Source organism: Mandrillus leucophaeus, unplaced genomic scaffold (genome assembly GCF_000951045.1).
Source record: "Mandrillus leucophaeus isolate KB7577 unplaced genomic scaffold, Mleu.le_1.0 Scaffold265, whole genome shotgun sequence".
Classification (NCBI taxonomy): domain Eukaryota; kingdom Metazoa; phylum Chordata; class Mammalia; order Primates; family Cercopithecidae; genus Mandrillus; species Mandrillus leucophaeus.
In genome coordinates this window covers 3,257,274-3,280,058 of record NW_012102754.1, presented here as the reverse complement: position 1 = coordinate 3,280,058, position 22,785 = coordinate 3,257,274, and the positions used below count along the sequence as shown (strand labels likewise).

The 22,785-nt window shown below is 39.2% G+C and overlaps 1 protein-coding gene across 1 annotated transcript in view; it reads left to right on the top strand.

Annotated features, from left to right (window-relative positions):
* MYRIP (myosin VIIA and Rab interacting protein) overlaps positions 1 to 22,785 on the top strand; it is a 425,120-nt gene that overhangs the window by 93,304 nt on the left and 309,031 nt on the right. Inside the window, exon 2 of the mRNA XM_011984307.1 lies at positions 2,022 to 2,158. Within this exon, the coding sequence (XP_011839697.1) occupies positions 2,049 to 2,158 (110 nt within the window). The 5' untranslated portion in view covers positions 2,022 to 2,048. The remainder of the gene's footprint in view (positions 1 to 2,021; positions 2,159 to 22,785) is intronic.

Below are 22,785 nucleotides of genomic sequence, written 5' to 3'. Positions count from 1 at the left end.
CTAGAGCATCTGGAACATAGTAGATAACCAATCAAATAGTGATCTATTATAATCATTATTATTTTTATTGTAAATAATAAGCATATTCCTTGAACAATGCTGCAAGTATTTGCTTTAGTTATGATTTTTATAGATTATATTATTTCTATTTAGTTTTAGGTTGATTTTATGCTAATGGAAGATACCTTAAAGACAATAGTATACATGACTTCAACCCTTTAATAACAAGATGAAGCAGTAGCAGCAATACTCTGTCTTTCTAATGAGATAGAATATTACTGATAGCTCTGAAGCCCCTATGTGATTATTCCCAATGAACTCCTCTCTCCTCTCCTTAGAAGTACCACATTCCACTTTGGTTTTACCACACTTATTCCTAGAAAATGGTTTTTTGACTTTCTATGTTTTTGACCCTTATGATTAAAAAAATCATACTTGTATGCATGCTGTACATGTATTCTGTATATGTGGTGTGCTTCTCTGTCTCAACATTATGTTAAGATTTATCCCTGTTGATGAATATACCTATTGTTTGTTCTTTGCCACTGTAGTAGAATATTCTATTGTAGAAAACAAATATGCCCTATTTTTTAAATCCTTCCTCCTATTTATGGATGTTTAGTGTTTTTCCAGTTTTATTTATTTATTTATTTATTTATTTTGCTATTTTGAATGTGACTTTTGTTACTATTCTTCTGTTAGGTTAACTATGTGAAATTGTCATTTTTATAGGTCAATGATCCCAACTAAAAATTTCATATGATTCAACCCAGTTGATGTCGTGCATATTTTTAAGATTATATCTGAAGCATATGCCTAAGCATGGCAGAAATGCTGGTTTATAGGGTATATAAATTTTCAACTTTTAAAATGAAACCTGATTGTATTACAAAGAGATTGTACAATTTATACCCCCAAATGAAAATTGTCATTGTCCTACTTCCCACCAACATTGGATATAATTTTTATTTTGGTGGATGTGAAATATAGTTTTAATTTGTAGTTGTGTAATTGCCATTGAAATTAAGCATTATTCTGTATACTTATTTGCCAGTTCTATTTTTTGAGACGGAGGCTTGCTTTGTAACCCAGGCTGGAGTGCACTGACGCGATCTCGGCTTACTGCAACCTCTGCCTCCCAGGTTCCAACGATTCTCCTGCCTCAGCCTCCCAAGTAGCTGGGACTACAGGTGCCCCTCACCATGCCCAGCTAATTTTTGGATTTGTAGTAGAGATACGGTTTCACCATGTTGGCCAGGCTGGTCTTGAACTCCTGACGTCAGGTGATCTGCCCACTTTGGCCTCCGAAAATGCTGGGATTACAGGCTTGAGCCACTGCGTCCAACCAACAATTATTTTTAAAAATAGAGTTTCCCATAATTTTTAGGTATGTACTGCTTAGACGTGTTTCCCTACAATATCATCTTTGCTGCTGCTGAGAAAATGGCAAAATAAGATTATTTAGCTATGTTTTTATCCTTTTGAAGAAGATAATTTATTGATTTTTAGTTTGTATTTCATAGTCATGTGGTTAAAACTTTAAGGGATATAGTATACACAGGATTTTTTTTAAAGTATTAGAATTATTTTCTTTTTATAGATTAACATATTTTTATTTTATAAAATAATTATTTTATTTGTATTATTTTATTTTGCAGTTACATATAATACTTAACATTTAGAACTTCAAAGCACAGAAGTTTAGAACTTTCAGATACTGCCTTTTGGTATTTTGTGGAAATCCATACTGAGTCTTATGTATGGTTCATTTTGTTATAAAGAATATTTTTTTTTCTTAATTTAAGACTTGGGATGATGAAACTGGCAGATGATCCATTATTTTCTCTGTGGCCTTGCTGAGGTCATTTGTAAATATTTGCTGAGTCTGAGTCCAGAGAAAGATAGTACCTTACATAAACACTTATATATAAAAGCTATATTTAACTTTATTTTAATAACAAAATAGGTTGATTTTGTCCATGTAGAGCTTTTATCTTGCTTGTATCATTTTGGTTTCCCAGGTCTTGTTTCACCTGTGTTGAGTAACCATGGGGAGGAAGCTGGACCTGTCTGGTTTGACTGATGATGAAACAGAGCATGTTCTTCAGGTGGTTCAGAGAGACTTCAATCTTCGCAAAAAAGAAGAAGAACGACTAAGGTGAGATGCCTGTATTGCCCAACAGGGTACAGCAAACCACATGTGGACAAGCAAAACAGGTTTCCTGAGGGTATTGCCTCCTGCTAGCCCTGAGTTTGGACACACACTTAGGGTTGTCAGAAGAATGTCCCGTCCTTTATAGAAAGGTTTGCCAGTTTCAGAAATGTCAGTTCAGAAATGTGCTGCTCACAGTCCCAATCAGGGTTTTGTTGGGACTTCTGACCCTGTACGTCATTATCAGCTATAGAATGAGTGGAGCTTTTGGTGAACACGCTGTCTTGAGCTTCCTCTTGGCCTTAGTTTTTTTGTCGGAAGGTCATATTGAAGGATAACCAAAGTGTTAAGTGAACAGTTCTTGTGAGAATTAGTCTCATATATGTACAATGTTCTGTTTAAACTCTCAGCTACTGTGGCACAGGAAAAGAGCTTTGAAGATCAGATACAAGGAAACTTGTATCCCACCAGGCTGGGATGGGATCACCTGGCTTAGCACCACTTCCCTCATTTTATAGAAGAGGAAACTGAAGCCTAAAGAGGTAGTCTCCTGACTCCTCTGCAGTTGATATTTCCCCATGAAATGCTCTTGGAAATACTATGGCAGGTCAGTTGGGAAATACTATGGCAGGTAAGTTCCAACTATGCCTAAGTTGGAAGAAGTCAGAGATATAGAAATGAGGTCATGTATTAGGCCTGATGTATTGAAACCTGATGGTAGGTCAGTATTAATCTCCCTCATTTATAAACCTATTATTCCTTGGGATTCCATGGGTTTATTCACACCACCAACTTCTTCCTTAGACACTAAGCAAAAACCTGTTTTGCTCACTTTGATTATCCAACAGCTAGAACAGTGCCTAGCACAGTTTTTAAAAATCAATTAATTATTAACAGATTTCTTGTCTTTCATCAAACAAGTATATATTTAATATATACTATGTGAGACCAAAATATGGTGGAAATAAAGATGATTACACTAAGGTGCTTATAGCCTAGCAAGGGAGATAACATTGCCAAGAAGTGTAAAGTCTGAGGTACTCCAAGGTAGAAGGAAAACAATCCCTTTTTGGTGGTAGGAAAGATTTACCAGTTTTAAGCTGAGTGAGAAAGGGCATGAGTAGAGCTTTGGCATAATCCTGAATTTCCGTATTTACATATGCAATATAAAAGAGAACAGAGTCAAGGACGTCCCCAAGGTTTTTTGGCATAGGAACTGGAATAATGAAGTTGTCATTCACTGAATATGAAGACAGAGGAGCAGGATATTTGGTAGCCAGGTAAAGTTGAGAGCTCTGTCTCAGGCATCTTCAATTTGAGATGAATATTGGACATCCAAAGGAGATGCCAACTTGGCATTTATGTATTTGCAACTAGGAATCAAGTGGGAGGTCCAAGTTGGAAATTAAAATGTCATGGAAAAGGTCACCAGAACAATAGGAGAGTAGATGGAGCAGGGAAACTAGTACACTTGCTTGGCAGCACTAAGACCTACTTGTAGTTTGTGGTCACCGTTTTACATTGAGACCAGTTTCTACAGGGTAGTGTTTTCCCTGTATCTTTCAGCCTCTTTCCTCCACTGGACCATTGGAAAGAACCATGTCTCAATCAGTTTTGTGCCCCAATCTCTGGGCACAGGGCCTGGCACACAGTGAGTGTGCCCAGAAGCTCTGTGGAATGGATGGATACATGTCAATCATGTATTGATTGACATAGTCATATTGATTGTCAATCCATATGACTAACATCATATTTGGCTTGAAGAATCCATCTTAATATTTACTTTAAATCATAAAGACCATGTGTGTGTCAAGCTTTATCTCCTGGAAACTCACATATAGGTAAGCCAGGACCTTGTTTAACATCCTTTTCTGACTGTGGAGACTTGCCTTAGCTCCACTGCAGACTCAGGTGCCAGTCCATGTGGAAGAGCAGCTTTAGGGCTTGATTTGAGGAGAATTTTAAAGAAAGAGCGGCTGTCACTGTAGCAGACCCAACAAAATGGGCACTATCTTTCTCATGAGGACAGGTAGTCTTAGTGGACAGCAGTCAGTAGCCTACTGCAATTCTGTGAAAATGCATGGTCATGGGAACCTGCTTGTATTGGAGAAAATGATGCTTGAAATCACCAGTGGCCAAAGAGGAATGACTGCTTGCCATGGCAGCTCTTGTGGCACTGGAACTGGACATTTTTTCTCTGAAGACAGTTGTTACTATTGTCTTCTGCCCATGACCAGTGATGTGCCTCGATAGGTACCTAGCAAACCGGGGTGACACTCTGAATGATTTCAGCAAAGAATCTTACTATTGAAGAAAAAGAGATTATGACACTGCAAAATCACTGAAATTGCCAAACATTTGCCTCACTTTTTTATATTGCTTGAATTTTGGGTATGTGAAAGAATCCAGGAGGTAATATTATTGAACTGAACTTTGAATATATTTTAGAATTATAGAAAATATTTTCCTTTAATGAATGTATAACTCGTAATAGATGATTTTTAAAAATTTTACAGTCTTGAATTAGTTTCCTGACAGTAAATAAAGCTGTTCTTTATTTACCTAGTTTCTCTGGCTAGGTCTTGTGAGGGTAGGTCTTGAGTGTAGTAGAGCTTATCCAGTGTTTATAATGGTCTGTTCTTCAATGCAGACATTAAGTGTAATAGTAAATAGGAGGTGGAAGTGTGAATTAAGTGTCCTCAAAACATATCATGGTAATATAAAGAGGGATAATGGATGAAGAATTCATGGAAAGAGAACTAACAGGTATAAAGCAGTCAGTGTGAACTGGCATTGCTCTGGGTACTGCACAGTTTATCTTATTGATTCCTCACTGAAGTCACTATAATGTTAGCAACAGCTTACATGGAGGCACCCAAAAACAGAGAGATTACAAAACTTGCTCAGAATCACACAGTTAATCAGGGTAGGCCCAGTTCCTTAAAATAATTCCCTAGTATCATCTAATGTCCAGTAAATTTATCCAACTGTCTTATTTTTACAGTGTGTCCAAATCAGAATCCAAACAAGGTCCACTCACTAGTCTTGTTATTTTGAATCTTAAACCTCTTAATTTTGTCATTATTTCTGAGATAATTCAGAAGGCAAGCATGGCATTGGGTATCTCTGAGAATATTTTACTTTTTTAATTTGTCATTTTATGGTTAGGCTGATTAGAGTTGGAGCTTAGTTTTGTTGTAATTTTCTTCCCCTTTAATAAGGTCCTTTTATAATAAGTTAGGTCTTTTCCAAATTCTGCTACTTAAAATTTTTTAAAAATCCATAGCTAAGTGTTTTTGTTTTTTGTTTGTTTGTTTTGTTTTGTTTTGTTTTTTGGAGATGGAGTCTCACTGTGTTGCCCAGGCTGGAATGCAGTGGCACGATGCAACCTTTGTCTCCTGGGTTCAAGCCATTCTCCTGCCTCAGCCTCCTGAGTAGCTGGGATTACAGGTGCAAGCTGCCACACCTGGCTGATTTTTTGTATTTTAGTAGAGATGAGGTTTCACCATGTTGCCTAGGTGGGTCTCGAACTCCTGAGCTCAGGCAATCTGCCCACCTTAGCCTCTCCAAGTGCTGGGATTATAGGCGTGAGCCACTGTGCCTGGTCGTGTTTTTTTTTAATTTCCCAAAAGCATGTATTTAGAATGGATGTGATATTGTTACCCATACGGAAGGGGCAGTGTGACTGTCCTGGCTCTGGCAGGTGAATGGAGAAGGACACTGTGGGGAAAGTTACAGCCTTCATTCTTTGTAGGACTCCTACTGTCCCCCACTCCCTGCTACAGCTCACAGTGAGTAGAGGCACATCATGGCTGGTGTGTAGATATCAGCTGCTGTGTGTAGGCAATCATAGGCCTCACTATGTAAAGTGATTCTGTCAACCCCGTGTCAGTAAGATGAGGCACTTTCTCAGCACTGGCGATGTGATGCATTGAATTTTTAGTGCCATTAAAGCTATATGTTTATAGCAGGACTGTTGGGGGAAGATGGAGAATTGATAGACCTGAGAATAGCAGACATGCAGTACTGGATACTGGAGGCGAGGACTTATTTACAAATTCAGTAGAATACGTGTTGATTCCATTTCTCCAAGACACACAACAGGATTAACACTATGAATGGAGGATGCTGGGAATAAAAGGCATGGTGACACCTGCTCCCACCTCCAGGTGCTTTGGGTTTTATCTAGATTACTCAGGTAAATGTGTCAAAAAGTTCATATCATACTTGGTTAATTTTAGTTTTTGTTTTTCTTTTTTATCAGATGATTTCAGGTGAATAGTAAAATTATGCAAATGGTAAAGAAGACCTTATAATGAAAAGCCTAAGTCCTCTGCTCCATATTTAGTTCTTTGTCCTTTAGGGCTCCTGGCATGACCTTCATTAATCTAAACATGTGCTTCTGTTGCTATATTTCAATGTATTAGTATTAGACATTCTTTCAGTTTTCTGCTCTGAAATTGAGGACTTAGCTCACTTACTTATATTACCCTTGTCTTTTGTTTCTTGATGATGATATTATTATTTTTGGCTTCGTTTTCTACTGGTCATCTTTCAAACTTAAATAATAGATGGAAACCTCTGAGTCTTGTTCTGTCAACGTTTGCCATTCTTTTTCAGTTCTGACAGTGCAACATTCAAATAGTGTCCCTGCCTTTACCTCCTTCTGCCCTGTGCCCCAGCTTTCCCTATGATAGCTTTACTCTCACATTTACAAAGTTGGAGCATTCACCTGCTGTTCCAAAAACACATTTGAGTCTCCTGTTTTGTTCATAGGATGATTTTAACTGTTGTAGCCCCTGTATAGTTATGATTGAAAATATTAACATTGTTTACTGCTGCCTCTCCCTCTTTTTCACAGCTTTATTGAAGTCAGCAGGTGTCTGATTGTTCTCTTCCTTTTCTCTTTACTATTATGAATTAATCATGCTTTTATTTCTTTGCTGTCATTGGAAAGGGGTCTTGAGAGGGAGCAGAGGCCATTAAGTGTTTGCTTTGTCTGTCATCTGGAATCTAAATTCCACAGTAACTTGCTTACTAGTCAAGGTCATGTGAGGATCCTGGGGAGCGTGAAGATGGGGAAAGCACTCCCAGTGTGTAGTATATGTGCAGAGCATGCTTTGGGGTCAAACAGATATGGGTATGAGTCCTTCTATCATGATTATCATGATTATGTTGGGCTGTTTGACCTCTGAGCCTCAGAGGTCAAAATGAATCCAGGAAAGGCTGGGTCATTGCTGCACATTAGCCATGTCCCATTTGTAGGAAAGTTGACATTTCTGGAAACTTCACCCTGACTTTTCCTTCATCTCTGTTGATAGAGCCTTTAGGGGTGAGGCACCCCATGCAATGGGCTCTGTTCTCTCTCTAACAGCTCTATCCCCAGGTTCTATGATTCCAGGCATTGGTCTTGTGCACTGAGAACATATCTTTTCATGAACTTTCAGATTTCTACACTTTGCTTGGATTGCCCTCTCTGCTTCTAGTGTTCCTCCCTCTAGGAGAATATGGCTAAACATATTGAGTGCCAAAACAGAATTCAATGGAAATAATAAACTAGTATAACAACACAGTATCTTCAACTTTGTCTGTAGCAGTTATGCTTTCCCAGTAATGAAATATATCATCTATATCATATGACTTTTTCCATGTCTTTATTCTCTCAATTATGTAACTCTTGATAAATTTTCAAATAGTAGAAAAAAAGAACCGGGCACCTATGCCACATTTAAGTCCATGATGTTCAAAAGTCTTACCCAACTACTAGATTTCTACTAGAATTTGAGTGGTAAGTATGGGACCCTCAGCTGGGATCAGTGTGGTCTTTATACCTGCACCAAGTACTGTTGGACAGCTTTTGGACAAGCATGTTTTTGATGACATTGTTCATGGCAGAAATAAAGTCTTGGAGAAGAGAAGAGGCCCCACTGGAGGAAGAAATGCAAATACAGCTTCCTAGGCTATCAACAGACTAGCAGGCAGACCATCGAGGTTCAGTGTGATTAGTGGTGGGAGAGGTTAAGACTTGTTTCCCTCTGTTGGACCCCTGTGCTTCCTGTGTGACTCAGATAGAGGAGGCCTGGCATCAAATCGAGTGCATTGGTCTCCCCATGGTAACTCCTGAGTACCCAACTCCTGAGTACCCCATGGACTGTGTCTGCTTGGGTGTTGGGCATTTGGTTTAGTGTTCATCATCAAAGGCCATGTTCCCTCCTCTCCATCTGCCTTTCTGTGTATCTGGCAAACATAATTTTAAGAACTTTTTCTTCACATCTACAGTGTAGCATATCATGATGTTTTGTTAATATAAATATATAGATAGATTAAATTATTAAAATAAGTAAATAGAATGTCACCTGTGTGGCAGAGATAAATAATGCTCACCAAATATCTTATGTGCACATGCATACTCCTGCAGTTAGATTGCAGTCATGTGACTAGGTCTGGATAATCGACAGTGAGAGGAAGGGCCTGTATTACTTCCAGGTCGGGGCACTTAAGAGTTGATGTGACTCTACAACCTCTCCCTTCGCCTTCTGTAGTGTCCTTGGAGGCCTTGTGTGGAAACATGGCACCACATGACAGAGAGAGCCTGATCCCTTTGACACTGGATGGAAGAGAGTTTCTGATGATCAGCAGGAGACTTTGTGTGGGTTTATTGGGTTAAGTCATTGAGGCCTTGGGGTTTATTTCTTACAGTGACATAGCCTAGTATTACTCTAAGTAATACTAAGTAATACTCTAAGAGCTAAAAGAGAGCCAAATATTTATTATGCCCCAACCTTTGACTTGTAGATGAAGAAGCATGCTCAGAGGGTGCATAGGCAGTTAGTGGAAGAGTCTGGATGCGACCTGAGTTTCCTGATGCCAGGGCTCCATGTCTTCTGCCATTGGGCCTCTCAGGTAGTAGAAGACACCTGTAGCAAGATATCCAGACCTAAACTGGAATCACAGTTTATGCTCTATGATTTTATATCATCAGGAACATTTACAAGGCGGTTTTAAAAATGACTGTTAATTGCACAATCCTCTGGTGTTCAAATTGAGTCTTGGAGTCATTGATGAGATAGCCACAGGCTTTAAAATTTCTCGTTTACTATGTGCTTGCCAAAAGCTAGTTAGCATTTGGATAACTTCCAAAGGTTGCTGGTGCTCCAATGGACTTGGTCTGTGGAGTAGCAGGGGTTACATTGGATGAAATTGTTTTCCGCAGCTGCAACTGGCGCCTAGGCTGGGCCAGGGGAAGGAAGGGAGGGGAGAGGGCAGTGAGTGTGAGATAGCACTTCCTGCTGTGTCTGTCTCAGGCGTAGCTGCCACAGCCCAGCAGCTATGATGTGTCAGCTCCTGCTCTGGGCTGTGTTAAGGAAGGGGAAATAAATGCTTTTGAGACCTGTTTCTGTTGCCCATAATGGTAGCATTACTCACTTGCAGATGTGGCCCACATCTTCCTTGCCACCTCCAGGGGTAATCTTCCATCCCCCATTGATCAGGTCTAAGTGTTGTGAGAAAATAAATAAGAGCTGCCAGGGTGTATTGGAGACCCATTCTGAGGAAGCATAGCCTTTCTCAAAATCTAGAAATAATTTGTGTTTTTAGTCAGTTACACAGAGACTCCTTTGAGGATTAATCACCATTTTTTAAAGTAGAAAGAACATGGTGCTTTAATAAAATGAGTTAGTGATCTTTCTTCATTCAAGATTTATTTTCATTTTAAACAAAAATTTTATCATAAGAACTTAATAGAAACTCAAAAAGTTTCTATTTCAAACAGTAACATTCCTTTGTTTTTACTGTCTTTTGTTCTGGACACTTAAATTGAGCTAATGAATTAGCAAATACTTCTGGTTATATCCTTCTTTGAAGCTGGAAGACAGATCACCTTGTCTTTAGAATAAATATGCCTTATGGTTTGTGAAATAACTGTGTATGCACAGAGTGCATTTGCCTGAGGTCTCCTCAGGGCCTTTTGTAGCTCTTTGATATTCTGCACTAACACTGTGGCATTAACCTGCCCAGTTAATGAATCTGCTGTCTCAGTGGGGACGCTCCAAGGTAGTTCCCTCAGTGGGATTGGTAGATCAGATCACCTGGCAGGACCCTGAAAAATCAGAGTTGAGAGCAGATGCATTTAATGGTGCAGTGGGAAGTAGCACACAGCTCAGGTTGAGATCACTTTGTGATGGGAGAAGGCCCAGGAGGAGACTGAACTGGGAGACCCGGGAAGAGGGCCTGCATACTCATGGAGGGCAGGTGTGCAGGCTGCAGAAAGTAGAGTGGAGAGGATTGATCTTAAAGCTAGAAGATATCTCACAAGATTTTTTTAAAAAACTCTGTCTTAGTATTGGTATTTTTGTCAATAATGGAAGGCCAATATTAATCCAGAGCTGTTGGGTATTTATTAATTTGCTTCAAAATTATATTTTGAATGTCAGGAGCCTTCTGGGCAAATGTGAAGGGGGTGAAAGGGCAGTAGGGGACTCACAAATTTAGTAAGGTTATTAGCCCTTGAAGAAGAGCCCAAAAGATGAGCTAAGTCCTATATGAATAATTAGGATGCTGTAGACAATGACAAATAAAGATATTAAGGCAGACCCATGGGAACACATCTGTCTTGGAGGAGGGGGCTAGGAAAAGGAAAAGACTTCCTGAAGGAGGGTGTTTTTGATTTGACCCGTGAAGATGGACTGGATTTTTTAGTGGATTGACACATCGGTCTGGGCAACAGGGAGCATCCTGGGTAAAGTAATATGGACAGAAAAGGAAACATATTTTCACAACCCCAAATCAGGACCTGTGGTGGGATAGGGGAGGAAGAGACTGTTTTGCAGATAACTCTACTTCACTGTTGCTAATAGCATTGAACAGAGTGTGGGGTTCCAGGAATATCATCTCCCTTTACCCCAACAATCCTGGGAAAAGCACATTCTTTTTTTTTTTTTTTTTTTTTGAGACAGAGTCTCACTCTGTCACCTAGGGTGGAGTGCAGTGGTGGATTTCGGCTCACTGCAACCTCTGCCTCCTGGGTTCAAGCGATTCTCCTGCCTCAGCCTCCTGAGTAGCTGGGATTACAGGCACACACTACCACACCTGGCTAATTTTTGTATTTTTAGTAGAGATGGGGTTTCGTCGTGTTGGTCAGTCTGGTCTCGAATTCCTGACCTCGTGATCCACCTGCCTCAGCCTCCCAAAGTGCTAGGATTACAGGCATGAGCCACTGTGCCCGGCCACACATTCTTATCTGTTTACAAAATGGGAGAACCGAGGCTCTAAAATGGTGTTAAATAATTTGCTCAGTTGTACAGAGTAAGAAGTGAATTCAAACTCAGGCAGAGCAGCCCTAGAGTGAGACCAGTACCAGGGCAGTACACTGCCCTTGGTACTGAAAACAAGGACATCCAGGTGCCATGGGATAGAATAGATGAAATTAGGACCATCTTGGAAAATCTGGCACCTGTGCTTGCTAAAATTGGGGTGTGTTCAGGGGTGGGAAAGTAGTAGGGTTTAAATCAGTATATGAGAAGTGTGCAGTTGGGACAATACAGTAGCCAACTAGCTACATGTGGAATTAAGCACTTTGAATATGTCGTGTCCAAATTGGGGTGTAGTCTAAGTGTAAAATAAATGCTAGATTTCAAAGATCAAGTATAAAAAATGTAAAATAGCGCAATAATTTTTATATTGATTACACATTGAAATGTTTCTAAAATTACATCTTAAATAGGTTTTTAAGTTAATTTCACTTTTTTTTTTTTACTTTTTAAAATGTGACTACTAGAAAGTTGTAAGTTATGTATATGGCTCACATTATATTTTTATTGGACAGTGCTGGTCTGAAATGCAAGATTAAGCAGTTTGGAATTTATAAAACCAAAAAGTAAGCTTTCTTTCCCAATTTTGTTTAGGATAACTCCTTTTTTATATGTGGTGTTTAGGTATCTGTAAGAGCCAGCTAAAGTTTTAGCTAATTAGTCAGATATTGGTCTTTGCTATCAAATATTGTTGTCTCTGTCACGTGAAGGTGGTCTCTGAGTCATGCCTCAGTGTTGGTTTTATTACACAGTTTAAAAAAAAAGCATACTGTGTCCATGCCATATTCATGACAAAGAGTTTATGCATCTCAGGACAGAATGAACTCTTTCATGTTTCCCTGAAGTTAATGGTTGACCAAATACATCATGACCTTTGAAATAACACCTGGCTTTAGAATGGCCCACTATTCAAAATTTATCACATCTTTGGCACCATAAAGTTATCAGACATTCACCTGTGGGGTCTGCCTTTAGAAATGGTCAGGACAGTTTGATGTTACAACTGTGCTTGTAATGTAGAAAAAAAGGAATGATGCTGATGCTGTTATTTGCTTTTCAACTTGTGGCCCTTCAAAGATGTACAGTTACTCATTTGGAGATTCGAATATGTTTTCCCCATAATCCCACTTTATTTAATAACAATTTTGTACTAGGTTGCTTTTATGGCTCCAAGTTCCTGATCTTATTTACTTTTCCACTGCAAATGTCAGAGGCTCAACTTCTGGGCCCTGATAAAGCTTTTGTGGCATTAATCTTGGCCTGACCTTCATTTCTTAGACCTCTGGCTGCGGAAAGCATTTATTTGGCATTACATGTACGTAGAATTCAGGACTTGAAAGGGAGCAAGGAGGAAAGTTTCCACAGCAATTTGAAAAAGTAGCTTTCCTCACTTATAGTAATTCAGATCTGTACAAAATCCTTTAGCCAGAAATGACCTGAAAATGCAGAGGAGGTAAGCACAGATGAACAGCCTGGAAATCAGAGTTTCTTCCTCTCTCTGTGCTGTGCTGGTGGAGTGACAACTTACTTATTCTCATGGGCTCCTTCAGTGCCTGGGGACAGTTTCCTGCCTTGGGGTTAAAGGGCTGCCTTCTCCTCCTTACTCAGCCTCTGAAGCCAACAGGTCCACCTCCTGGTCCATTTCTGAACCTGATACCTCCAGAAGGAAATTCATCAACAACCTCTCCCTGACTGTCAGGGTGATTTATAATGAGCTTCTTCTCCCAGATGGGGAGATTCCTGTCCTAGCCCAGACACTTTTTGGCTGGCAACCAGGCTGAGACCTTAAATCGCCAGGAGAGCCAGCCTCCCTGGCCTGGTCCCAGCCCTCTGTGCTCACCTTCCCCCTGCTGGTCTGACTTACAGGCTCCCATTTTGTGTCAGCTTCTCCTCTATCAGTGGGTGTGGGCCTAAGACTTAGGACCCCTTCCCTGACTAATTCTTATACCTCAGGCTGGAAGAGACTAGCTCCTGCATACCCAGCTGCATCTGGCTCTCCAGATATGGTGATGTGCCCGGTAGGTTGGCAGGTTCTTCGGTTCTGACCGCCTCTGGAATTAGTACTAGAATGATATGAAAACAGAAGACACCAAATAATTCAGTGATAAAAAGTTACAAAAACTGCTAAATGCAGTACCTAATCAGTTATGGTCAAAGTCTTCCACTGATGTTGGAAAAATTATCTTAGCTGCTCCAATCAAAATTCAAATATATCCATCAAAACCTCTTCCAAATCTTAATACCCTTTAAAACCAGAAACTTCAGAAGGAATAAGACCTATAGTTTTAGACTATATAAAAGAGGCTTGATTATTCCCTGTACAACCCCATATAACACTTCAAATCCTTCCTATAAGAAAACCAAATGATAGAGGATAGAGGTTTGTGTGAGAACTTAGAGAAATTAATGATATTCCTCACCATCTGGTAGTGCCAAACCCCCATACGTTGTTGACTATAGTATCAACCAAAGGTAAATTCTTGGCCGGGCATAGTAGCTCACGCCTGTGATCCCAGCACCTTGGGAGGCCGAGGCAGGCAGATCATCTGAGGTCAGGAGTTCGAGACCAGCCTGGCCAACATGGTGAAACCCCGTCTCTACTAAAAATACAAAAATTAACTAGGTGTGGTGGCATGTACCTGTAATTCCAGCTACTTGGGAGGCTGAGACAGGAGAGTCACTTGAACCCAGGAGGCGGAGGTTGCAGTGAGCTGAGGTCGCACCACTGCACTCCAGCCTGGGTGACAGAGCAAGACTCCATCTTAAAAAAAAAATTATTTACTGTGATAAATTTATATAATACATTCTTCAATTTTCCTGTAGATAAAGATGATTTCTCTTTTCTTTCACTTGGGAAGACAGAAAATACATATGGAGAGTCATGCCTCAGGGATACACTGAGAGCCACACTTACTTTTCACAAATATTAAAAGGTCTCTCAGATGTTGACTTCTGTAAGAAATCTATTTTAATATAATACATAGGTGATTTGCTTCTCTGCTTAGAGGATAGGCAAACCTCTACAGAGGATGAGATTCACTTGTTATAACCATTAGCCCTAAAGGGACACAAGACCTCAATAAAAACAAAAACAAAAACATTAGTTTTGTCACACAAAGATATTTGGGTAATTTAATATCAAAGGTCTTTTCATCCACCTAAACAGTATACTGGCCTTCCCTACCCCCAAAACTATAAAACAACTAAAAAGATTTCTGGGGGTGACAGGATACTATCAGAATTAAATTTCAAATTCTCCCTAAAAACTCAGCCTTTATATACTCTTCTAAACAAGACAAACTAGACCCCCTGAAATGGACTAAGAAAAATCATTTAACATTGAAAGAAGTTTTTTTAAAAAAAGCTTTATAATTGCCCAAGCTTTGAGACACCCATGTTATGATATTCCATTTTCATCGTTCATGAAATCATAAAAATGCCTTAGGGAAGTCTAACACAAAAACGTGGAGACTTAAACAGACCAGAAGGATACAAGACTCTGTGGCTAAAAAATGGCCACCTTGCACAAGGACAAAAACTGCCACTGCTCTATTAGTAAGAACAACCGAAGAAATAGTGATGGGTTTTCCCATCACTGTCTTTGTTCCACATTCTGTGGAAGCACTTGTGAATTCACACCACACTCAACATTGTTCTGTCAGCAGATTAACTTCTTATGAACTTCCTCTTCTTTCTATACCTCACATTACAATGTCTAGGTGCAGTCATCTGCACCCTGCCACTCTTCTGCCTCTACCTTCAGATGAGATGCTTCATGGTTGCATAATCTTAAGCAACCAGCTTTGCTCTTCTAGAACAGACCTACAAGAGATTCCTCTTACTAACACTGATGTTACGTGGATTATAGATAGATCCTACTTAAAATTAAATCTGGAACTTATTGCACAGGTTACAGTACTTATCTTTAACTGAAAAAATAAAGCCAGAAGTCACCTTGGCTCAACAAATAAGATGGATGACATTAATTAGGGCCTGTTAACTGACCAAAAAACTCTGCTAATATGCATATAGACAGCAGAGATGCTTTCAGAATAGCTCAAACAAAGAGGGGTTTTAACCTCTTCTGATCAATACATTTAAAAAGATACCCTATTATACGATTGTTAAAAGCCATATTGTTACCAAAATGTCTGGTCATTATTAAAATCCCAGTTCATTCCAAATCAGATACTCCAAAAAACAAACAAAACATCGCTAGCCAATAATATAGCAAAAAAAAAAAAAAAAGCTGCTCTAAATACATCTACATCTAAACAATAAAATAAACCATCTACATTAACTTCAATCTATATTAACTTCTAACATCAATGACCTAAAGAACACCAAATTTGACATGAAACTTTTTAAGTCTAGAACTCCAAAATCCAAGCAAACAAACAAGCAAAAAATTAAACAAAAGGAGGAACATATTCTCCCAAAGATGAGATATGACATGGGCCAATGTGCCTATACTTCCTGCTACATTTCAGTCATCGTTTGTAAACCTACATATATGACTTAATTCCCTGGTGTCCTGATAAAATAGTTGAGAAAAAAGGTATTTCTAAAACCCTCTCCAGCCACAGATCATAAGATATGTAATGACTATCACATTTGCCCAAAATGTAATTAAAAAATTTATACAGTTCCCAAAGACATTTCCCACTTCCTAAAGGCCCCTTTGGAGCATAACACTTAGATTTTATTCAGCTACTACCATCACAAGAATGTGAATGTGCTCTAATGGTAATTTACATATTTTGTCATTGAATCGTAATATTTCTACACGGAAGAACAAAGCCCTTAGCAGTAAGTAACATTATCTTTAAAAAAATGTTCTAACTTAAGGAATTCCCCCGGAACTTCTTAACAACAGAGGCACTTGCTTTGCTAGACAGACAATTCAATCAGTACAATCAGTATATAAAATCTGGCTCATCCTCCAACATATCCATTATACTTATTATCCCCAGTCATCTGGTTAGGAAAAAACACAAACTAAATAATAAAACTTAATTGACAAAATTAACTGAGGCTTTAAAATTTCCTTGGCCAAAAGCTCTTCCATTGATTTTGTATAACCTAAGATCAACCCCTTTTAATAGACATCCGTTGTCTCCATTTAAAATTATAACAAATATATATAAACCTATAAAATTCACTCAAAAAATTATACATCTCTGATATTCAATGAAGACATATTCAACTATTACAATGGCAGCTAATTAATTATATATATTAATAAAAAATTATTTTCATGGTGAACTTTTGGGAGACAAAAATTTAAAGACTACGAATTTCAACCAAGAGATTTCATTTACTAAAAGCAGTATATTTTAAAAGACACTCTCCAACCAAAGTAAAAGGGATCTTATCAGGTAATTCTTACTAGTAACCCTTGCACTGCAAAATTAGAAGACATAGACCCTTAAATTCATATATCTTATCTCCTAAATAGATGATTTCACCAGAAGGTAGTCTTCACTATTAGATAGGTCAATGTCAGGCCGAAAAAAAAAAAAAATGACATCTGAGACAGTCAACCTTCCCAAGACACTAGACCAGGCCCAAATCTAAACAAATCCTTGATATTAATAATTGTTAATAGATGAAAAATATTTTCTTTTATAAGTTTCCATTTAATTTATTTCTTTTCACCCCTCCCCTAATTTTTATATTTTAATGCTACTATTATCAACTGCTACCCATAACACAATCTCTTCTTACAATAGGCCCAAGACTATGTTAATAGCCAGAAAAAAGACACTTGCTGGGTATGTGGCCTCACGCCCTTTCTAGGGATTCTGTCCTATCATGATAGATATCTCCTCTCCAAAGACTAAGTAAAATATCAAAAATATATCTTTGTTTTTCAAGAATAGTCACCAGTACTTAGCACTAATATGTCTAAAGATAATATATATCACTAATCTATTAATGAAACCTTACAAAATAAAAGTCATTAAAAATTTTTCAATAAAAACCCCAATTCATTAGCTTTAACAGTGGCACTGCTCCAACTAAGAGGTAAGACAGTAACACTGTCTCAACTAAAAGATAAGACAGCTCAATTCAAGATGATATAACAAATTATGGACAATTTTATCTGATTTACCTGCTTCTCTGGTCAGCTTAGTCAGCTTGCCCCTTTGCATTGAGAACAACAACAAAAAATCACACCAAAGATACCTGGCCAAATAACACTAAGAAAATAAAATAGATACCCCCAAAACAGTATATTCATGCCATTATATTATAAAGTACTGATTGACATGCCACTAAATAGACACAATGACTAAGCATTTATTGGCTAGCTCCGAAAAGAACACCTTGGCTGTGTGATACCAATCTATGGCCATAGTTACCATGTTCTTTGGGTTATATTTGGACATAAGCATACCAAAGCATACCATTTCAAACCTCACAAACCTTCCTCATTTGTAATCTTATTGGGTTTATTCTAAACTCAGTTGATTGAATCATTTAGTTTTCATATAAAAAATGCCATTTAACATATAGAGGCCCTAACCAAATATAAAAAGGACCTAAATGATAACCACATAGATATCTTATTATTAAACAATAAAGTAACTCATATATTTAAAAAAAAGGCTATATTACAGAACCATATGACTTTAGACATACTACAGCCCAAGGGAAAACATGTACTATCATGAATGTCAATACCTCAAATCAAATAACATCACTAAATTAACTGCTGATATAAAAACCAAAATAACTAACCATTTAAAGCCAAAACTCTCCCTGAGCTATTGACTAAGCAACTGGTTTAAGTCTTGGGAAACCTGGTGACAAAAGTTATTGCTTATTCTAAAATTATAATCATATACTATATTTTATCCTGTTTTTGTCTTCACTTCTACTACAACACACATTTACAATACAGTCAACATACATATGACTAAAAAGAATAAAATAATGGTTAGTCAAAAAGATTACATTAATTAAAGATACAGCCACTTAGTCTGACTCACATAACAAAGTCACTTCCTTCACATTACTTTAAATTCAGCCTGTACTCCATCAACTTTATAACTTGTCCAATTATTCATTACCAGGAACGTGACATTCTAGAAATGAGCCTTCATAGCAAAGTGAAACTAAACTCAAACATAAAAAGAATCAAAACTATTGGGTTCACCTAGGTTGCTTTCTTTGAAAGATCTTGATGAAAAGCGGGAATAGGAAAATTTTAAAAAAAAAGCCATTGAAACTCCCAAAACACTTTAAGCCTTGAGAGAGATGTGACTGTGATCTGAGTCACATAACATGTAGTTGCAACTTCTGCTTCTTAGATTATGAATTAACTCTCTTATTGTTTTCATTCTGTAAATGACTAAGAGAGATTAGAGACTAGACCTCCTTCCCTTCAAATCACTGCCCTTTGTTGTAGATTCACTGCCTTCTTTATTGTCGTATACCTAACTCAGACCAGATGATGCCCAAGACCCCAAGTCTGTTACATCTGTAGCATAAAATGCTAAATATACCTTTCTCACAAAAAGATCTTCATGACCAATCGAATCATTATAACTTAATGTTAAGCCTAATATTAAAAAGTGTTAAGATTCTATTAAACTTTCCAAACTTTATCTATATAAATAACCTCCAAAAATTCTCCACTTTGGATTACTGACTTCCATTCTTTAAAAATCTATATTCCCAAGGAGGCCAGCATCAAATTTTGTGCTCAAATAAACTCTAAATTTAATCATATTTTCTAAATCTCATTATTTAAAGTTAGCAATGGCATAGTGTTATAAATCCATGCCTTAGCCTCTGCCAGAGGCCCTCTCCCCTGAATGTTCATATGTGGTCAGCCCCTGAAGCTGTGAGAGTTACCCCTAGTCATCCATTTTGCAGTGCCTAACTTGTCTTTTATATCTTCAAGGCTGAGCATCCTGTAACCACCTGGGCCTCATTTCCCATCCTGCCTAATGAGGCCTGAGCTGTGCCATTGCTTCTTTCTATGTGTAGGGGCTCAGGGAAAACTTCCCCTTCACCCTCTGAAGATTTGCTGAAAATCAGCTAACAAAGGACAGATTAACAGGGGAAATGGCATACAAATTTATTAATGTGCGCGAAAGTCTTACGAAGATCTCAAGGAAAGATAAGATGGTTGATGCTTTTATATCATCTTGGGATTACAGAAAGAATGGGGACTCAGAGCATGACCAAAAAACAGGTTACGGTGGTAAATGAGGTCATGGTGTCAAGATAGGTTATAGGAGGGAGAGAAGAGGAGGGCTGGCTAGCAAAGGTGGTCTTGTTATGCAGACTAAACTGCAGCTGTAGCAGCCCTCGGGGAGACTAGATGGTAAATGTTTCTTTCAGACTTTTAAAGTGTCAGACTCTCAGTTAATCTTTCTTAGACTTGGACAGGGGAGGGCCTCAGAGAAAGCATGGCTACATCAATGCAGATTTTCTCTACAGATGCAAATCCCCCCCCCACAAAAGATAGCTTTTTAGCTATGCCTGTATTTCCAGCCCTTCTGAAAAACAATCTCTAAATGGATCAAAGACATGTATTTTTAGGTGAAATATTTTGGTTTTCTTCACATGCCAGAAATGTACCTGGAGTAGGGGCTTCTCCATTTCCCAGGCTGGTCTCAGTCCTGGTTTGAGGGACATGGTTTTGATTGCTTCAGAATTCCATCTACTCCCTACCTGCTGCCTTATGTATCAGGCTGGAGACTACTTGAGTGCCCCTGCCAGATTTCCCTCTCCTGCTCTAAAGCCCAAGGCTCAGGCAAGGTGCTAGGTCAGACTGCAAGGTCCTAGCCACAGGCCAAAGGCTTTGGCTTGTCTCCCTTCTTGTGCAGTATCTCTAAGCGCTGAGAGGAGGTGGTAGGTGCCAGCAATCTGCATTTCTCCAGGCTTGGCCTTTTGCCATGTGGCCTTGCCTTGCCCTGTCCATCTGCCACTCCCACTTCCCTTCCTGCCTTCTTTTTTGTCACCTCCTGGGTTAGCCCCTCTGGTACCAGTTTTATCCAATTGTGTGGGTCTGTAATCACATCTAAGAGCTTATATTGCTGTGACAATATAAACAGATTCATGTGATCCTGAAGTAGGCCTGTAATGGCCCACACTCTCTGCCATGTGTGGGGGTATATGTGGTGTGTGTGTGTGTGAGAGAGAGAGAGAAATTCATTGATGACTATATTTTTAATCCTCCTTCCTTTGTACACTATTTATTCATTTTACATGAACCTCAAAGCAGAGGCACAGCTGGTATTGAATGCCAGATCCTTGATCGCACTATCTATCTTACTGAAAATGTAAGAGCTGAGGGGTTCATTGATGCTAGTTTGTTTTGTAGCTAGAGGATCCTTACCTGACTTGTGACCTTGGGCATGTACCTTCATCTTTTTGTACCTTCACCTTTCTCACCATACAAGGAAGATGATGCGGCACCTGACTGGAAAGTTATAAGGATTAAATGTCTTCATCCTCATTTAAAATGAAAGCTCTTTGGGCAAACCCTGGAACACAGTAAATGCTCATAAGAACCTGAGGAAAGAACTCTTACTGGCTTAATCCTGACTGGTTGATCTAGTCCATGAATTCCATAATTACAGATACCTTTACATTTTTATATCTGTTTAGTAAATTCAAATGTTTTTTTATGGTTTGGCTTTTCCTAAGGGAAAGTATATTGTCTTATCAGATGTCTTATTAGATGATTCTCTACAAGCAGAAAGAAATGCTAGTGTTTGTTTTACAACTGATGTTTAGTTGTTTAGACCTTAGATGTTCCTCTTTATTTTGTATATTCACTAACATACTGACTTGTGGCTAGAGAAGATTCTTAACTGCCAAGACATTTTGTTTTTCATTTGTATTAGAGTCTCAGATGTCTTTTATTTAGGGAGGGTTTTTTTTCATACATTTTCTGTTTCCCTGCATACCTTCTGCAGGAACTCTACAGTGACTTCTGCTTTTTTTTCTGACTAAAGAAACAAAGCATTTCTATATAGAGAATGGATCAGTGGGCAAATGAAGAGTGAATTTCTGAGAAAACAATAGTTTCTGCTTTGATAGCTTAAATACACAGGGGAAGCTTTTTCAATATGAAGTGGAAGCTTTGCAGCTACTGAGGATGTTTTTTCTCTCCTGGAGAAACATTTCTGTCTTAAAGGTGGTTCCAAAGCAGTGTGCATCCTAGCCCCATAGTGAGGGAGAGTCTCCCTCCTGGGCTGCTTCTTCATGAGTCACAAGGGCTAGTTCTCCTACACCAGCCCCTTCACTCTGAAGGCATTTCTGCTCTACTGTGTCATTAAAGGGTTCGGTATTGTTGATGTGCTCAAAAGATCACTGGACACAGAGATGATTCTGGTCAACTGTTGCCGTTTTGGGGAATGACAAAGGATCCCTCTGGCAGTAAAACTCTACTTGAATTTTATGCTTCCCCTTTAGCTGTGGGAAGCCTGTCACTGAAATTAACATTATCAGACCTTAGTTTCCTCTGTGAAGTGGAGAGAATATTCAAGAATAAATGATGGTCCAGTCTCCAGCTCCCAGCGTGAGCGACACAGAAGACAGGTGATTTCTGCATTATCAACTGAGGTACTGGGTTCATCTCACTGGGGAGTGCCGGACAATCAGTGCTGGTCAGCTGTTGCAGCCCGACCAGCGAAAGCTGAAGCAGGGCGAGGCATCGCCTCACCTGGGAAGCACAAGGGGGAAGGGAATCCCTTTTCCTAGCCAGGGGAACAGAGACACACAACACCTGGAAAATCAGGTAACTCCCACCCCAATACTGCGCTTTAAGCAAACGGGCACACCAGGAGATTATATCCCACACCTGGCCAGCAGGGTCCCATGCCCACGGAGCCTTCTTCATTGCTAGCACAGCAGTCTGCGATCTAACCGCAAGGCAGCAGCCAGGCTGGGGGAGGGGCACCTGCCATTGCTGAGGCTTAAGTAGGTAAACAAAGCCCTGGGAAGATGGAACTGGGTGGAGCTCACAGCAGCTCAGGGAGGCCTGCCAGTCTCTGTAGACTCCACCTCTGGGGACAGGGCACAGCTAAACAACAACAACAAGAAAACAAAACAAACAAACAAAAAGCAGCAGAAACCACTGCAGACGCAAGCAACTCTGTCTGACAACTTTGAAGAGAGCGGTGGATCTCCCAACACGGAGGCTGAGATCTGAGAATGGACAGACTGCCTGCTCAAGTGGGTCCCTGACCCCTGAGTAACCTAACTGGGAGACATCCTCCACTAGGGGCAGACCGACACCCCACACCTCACACGGTGGAGTACACCCCTGAGAGGAAGTTTCCAAAGCAAGAATCAGACAGG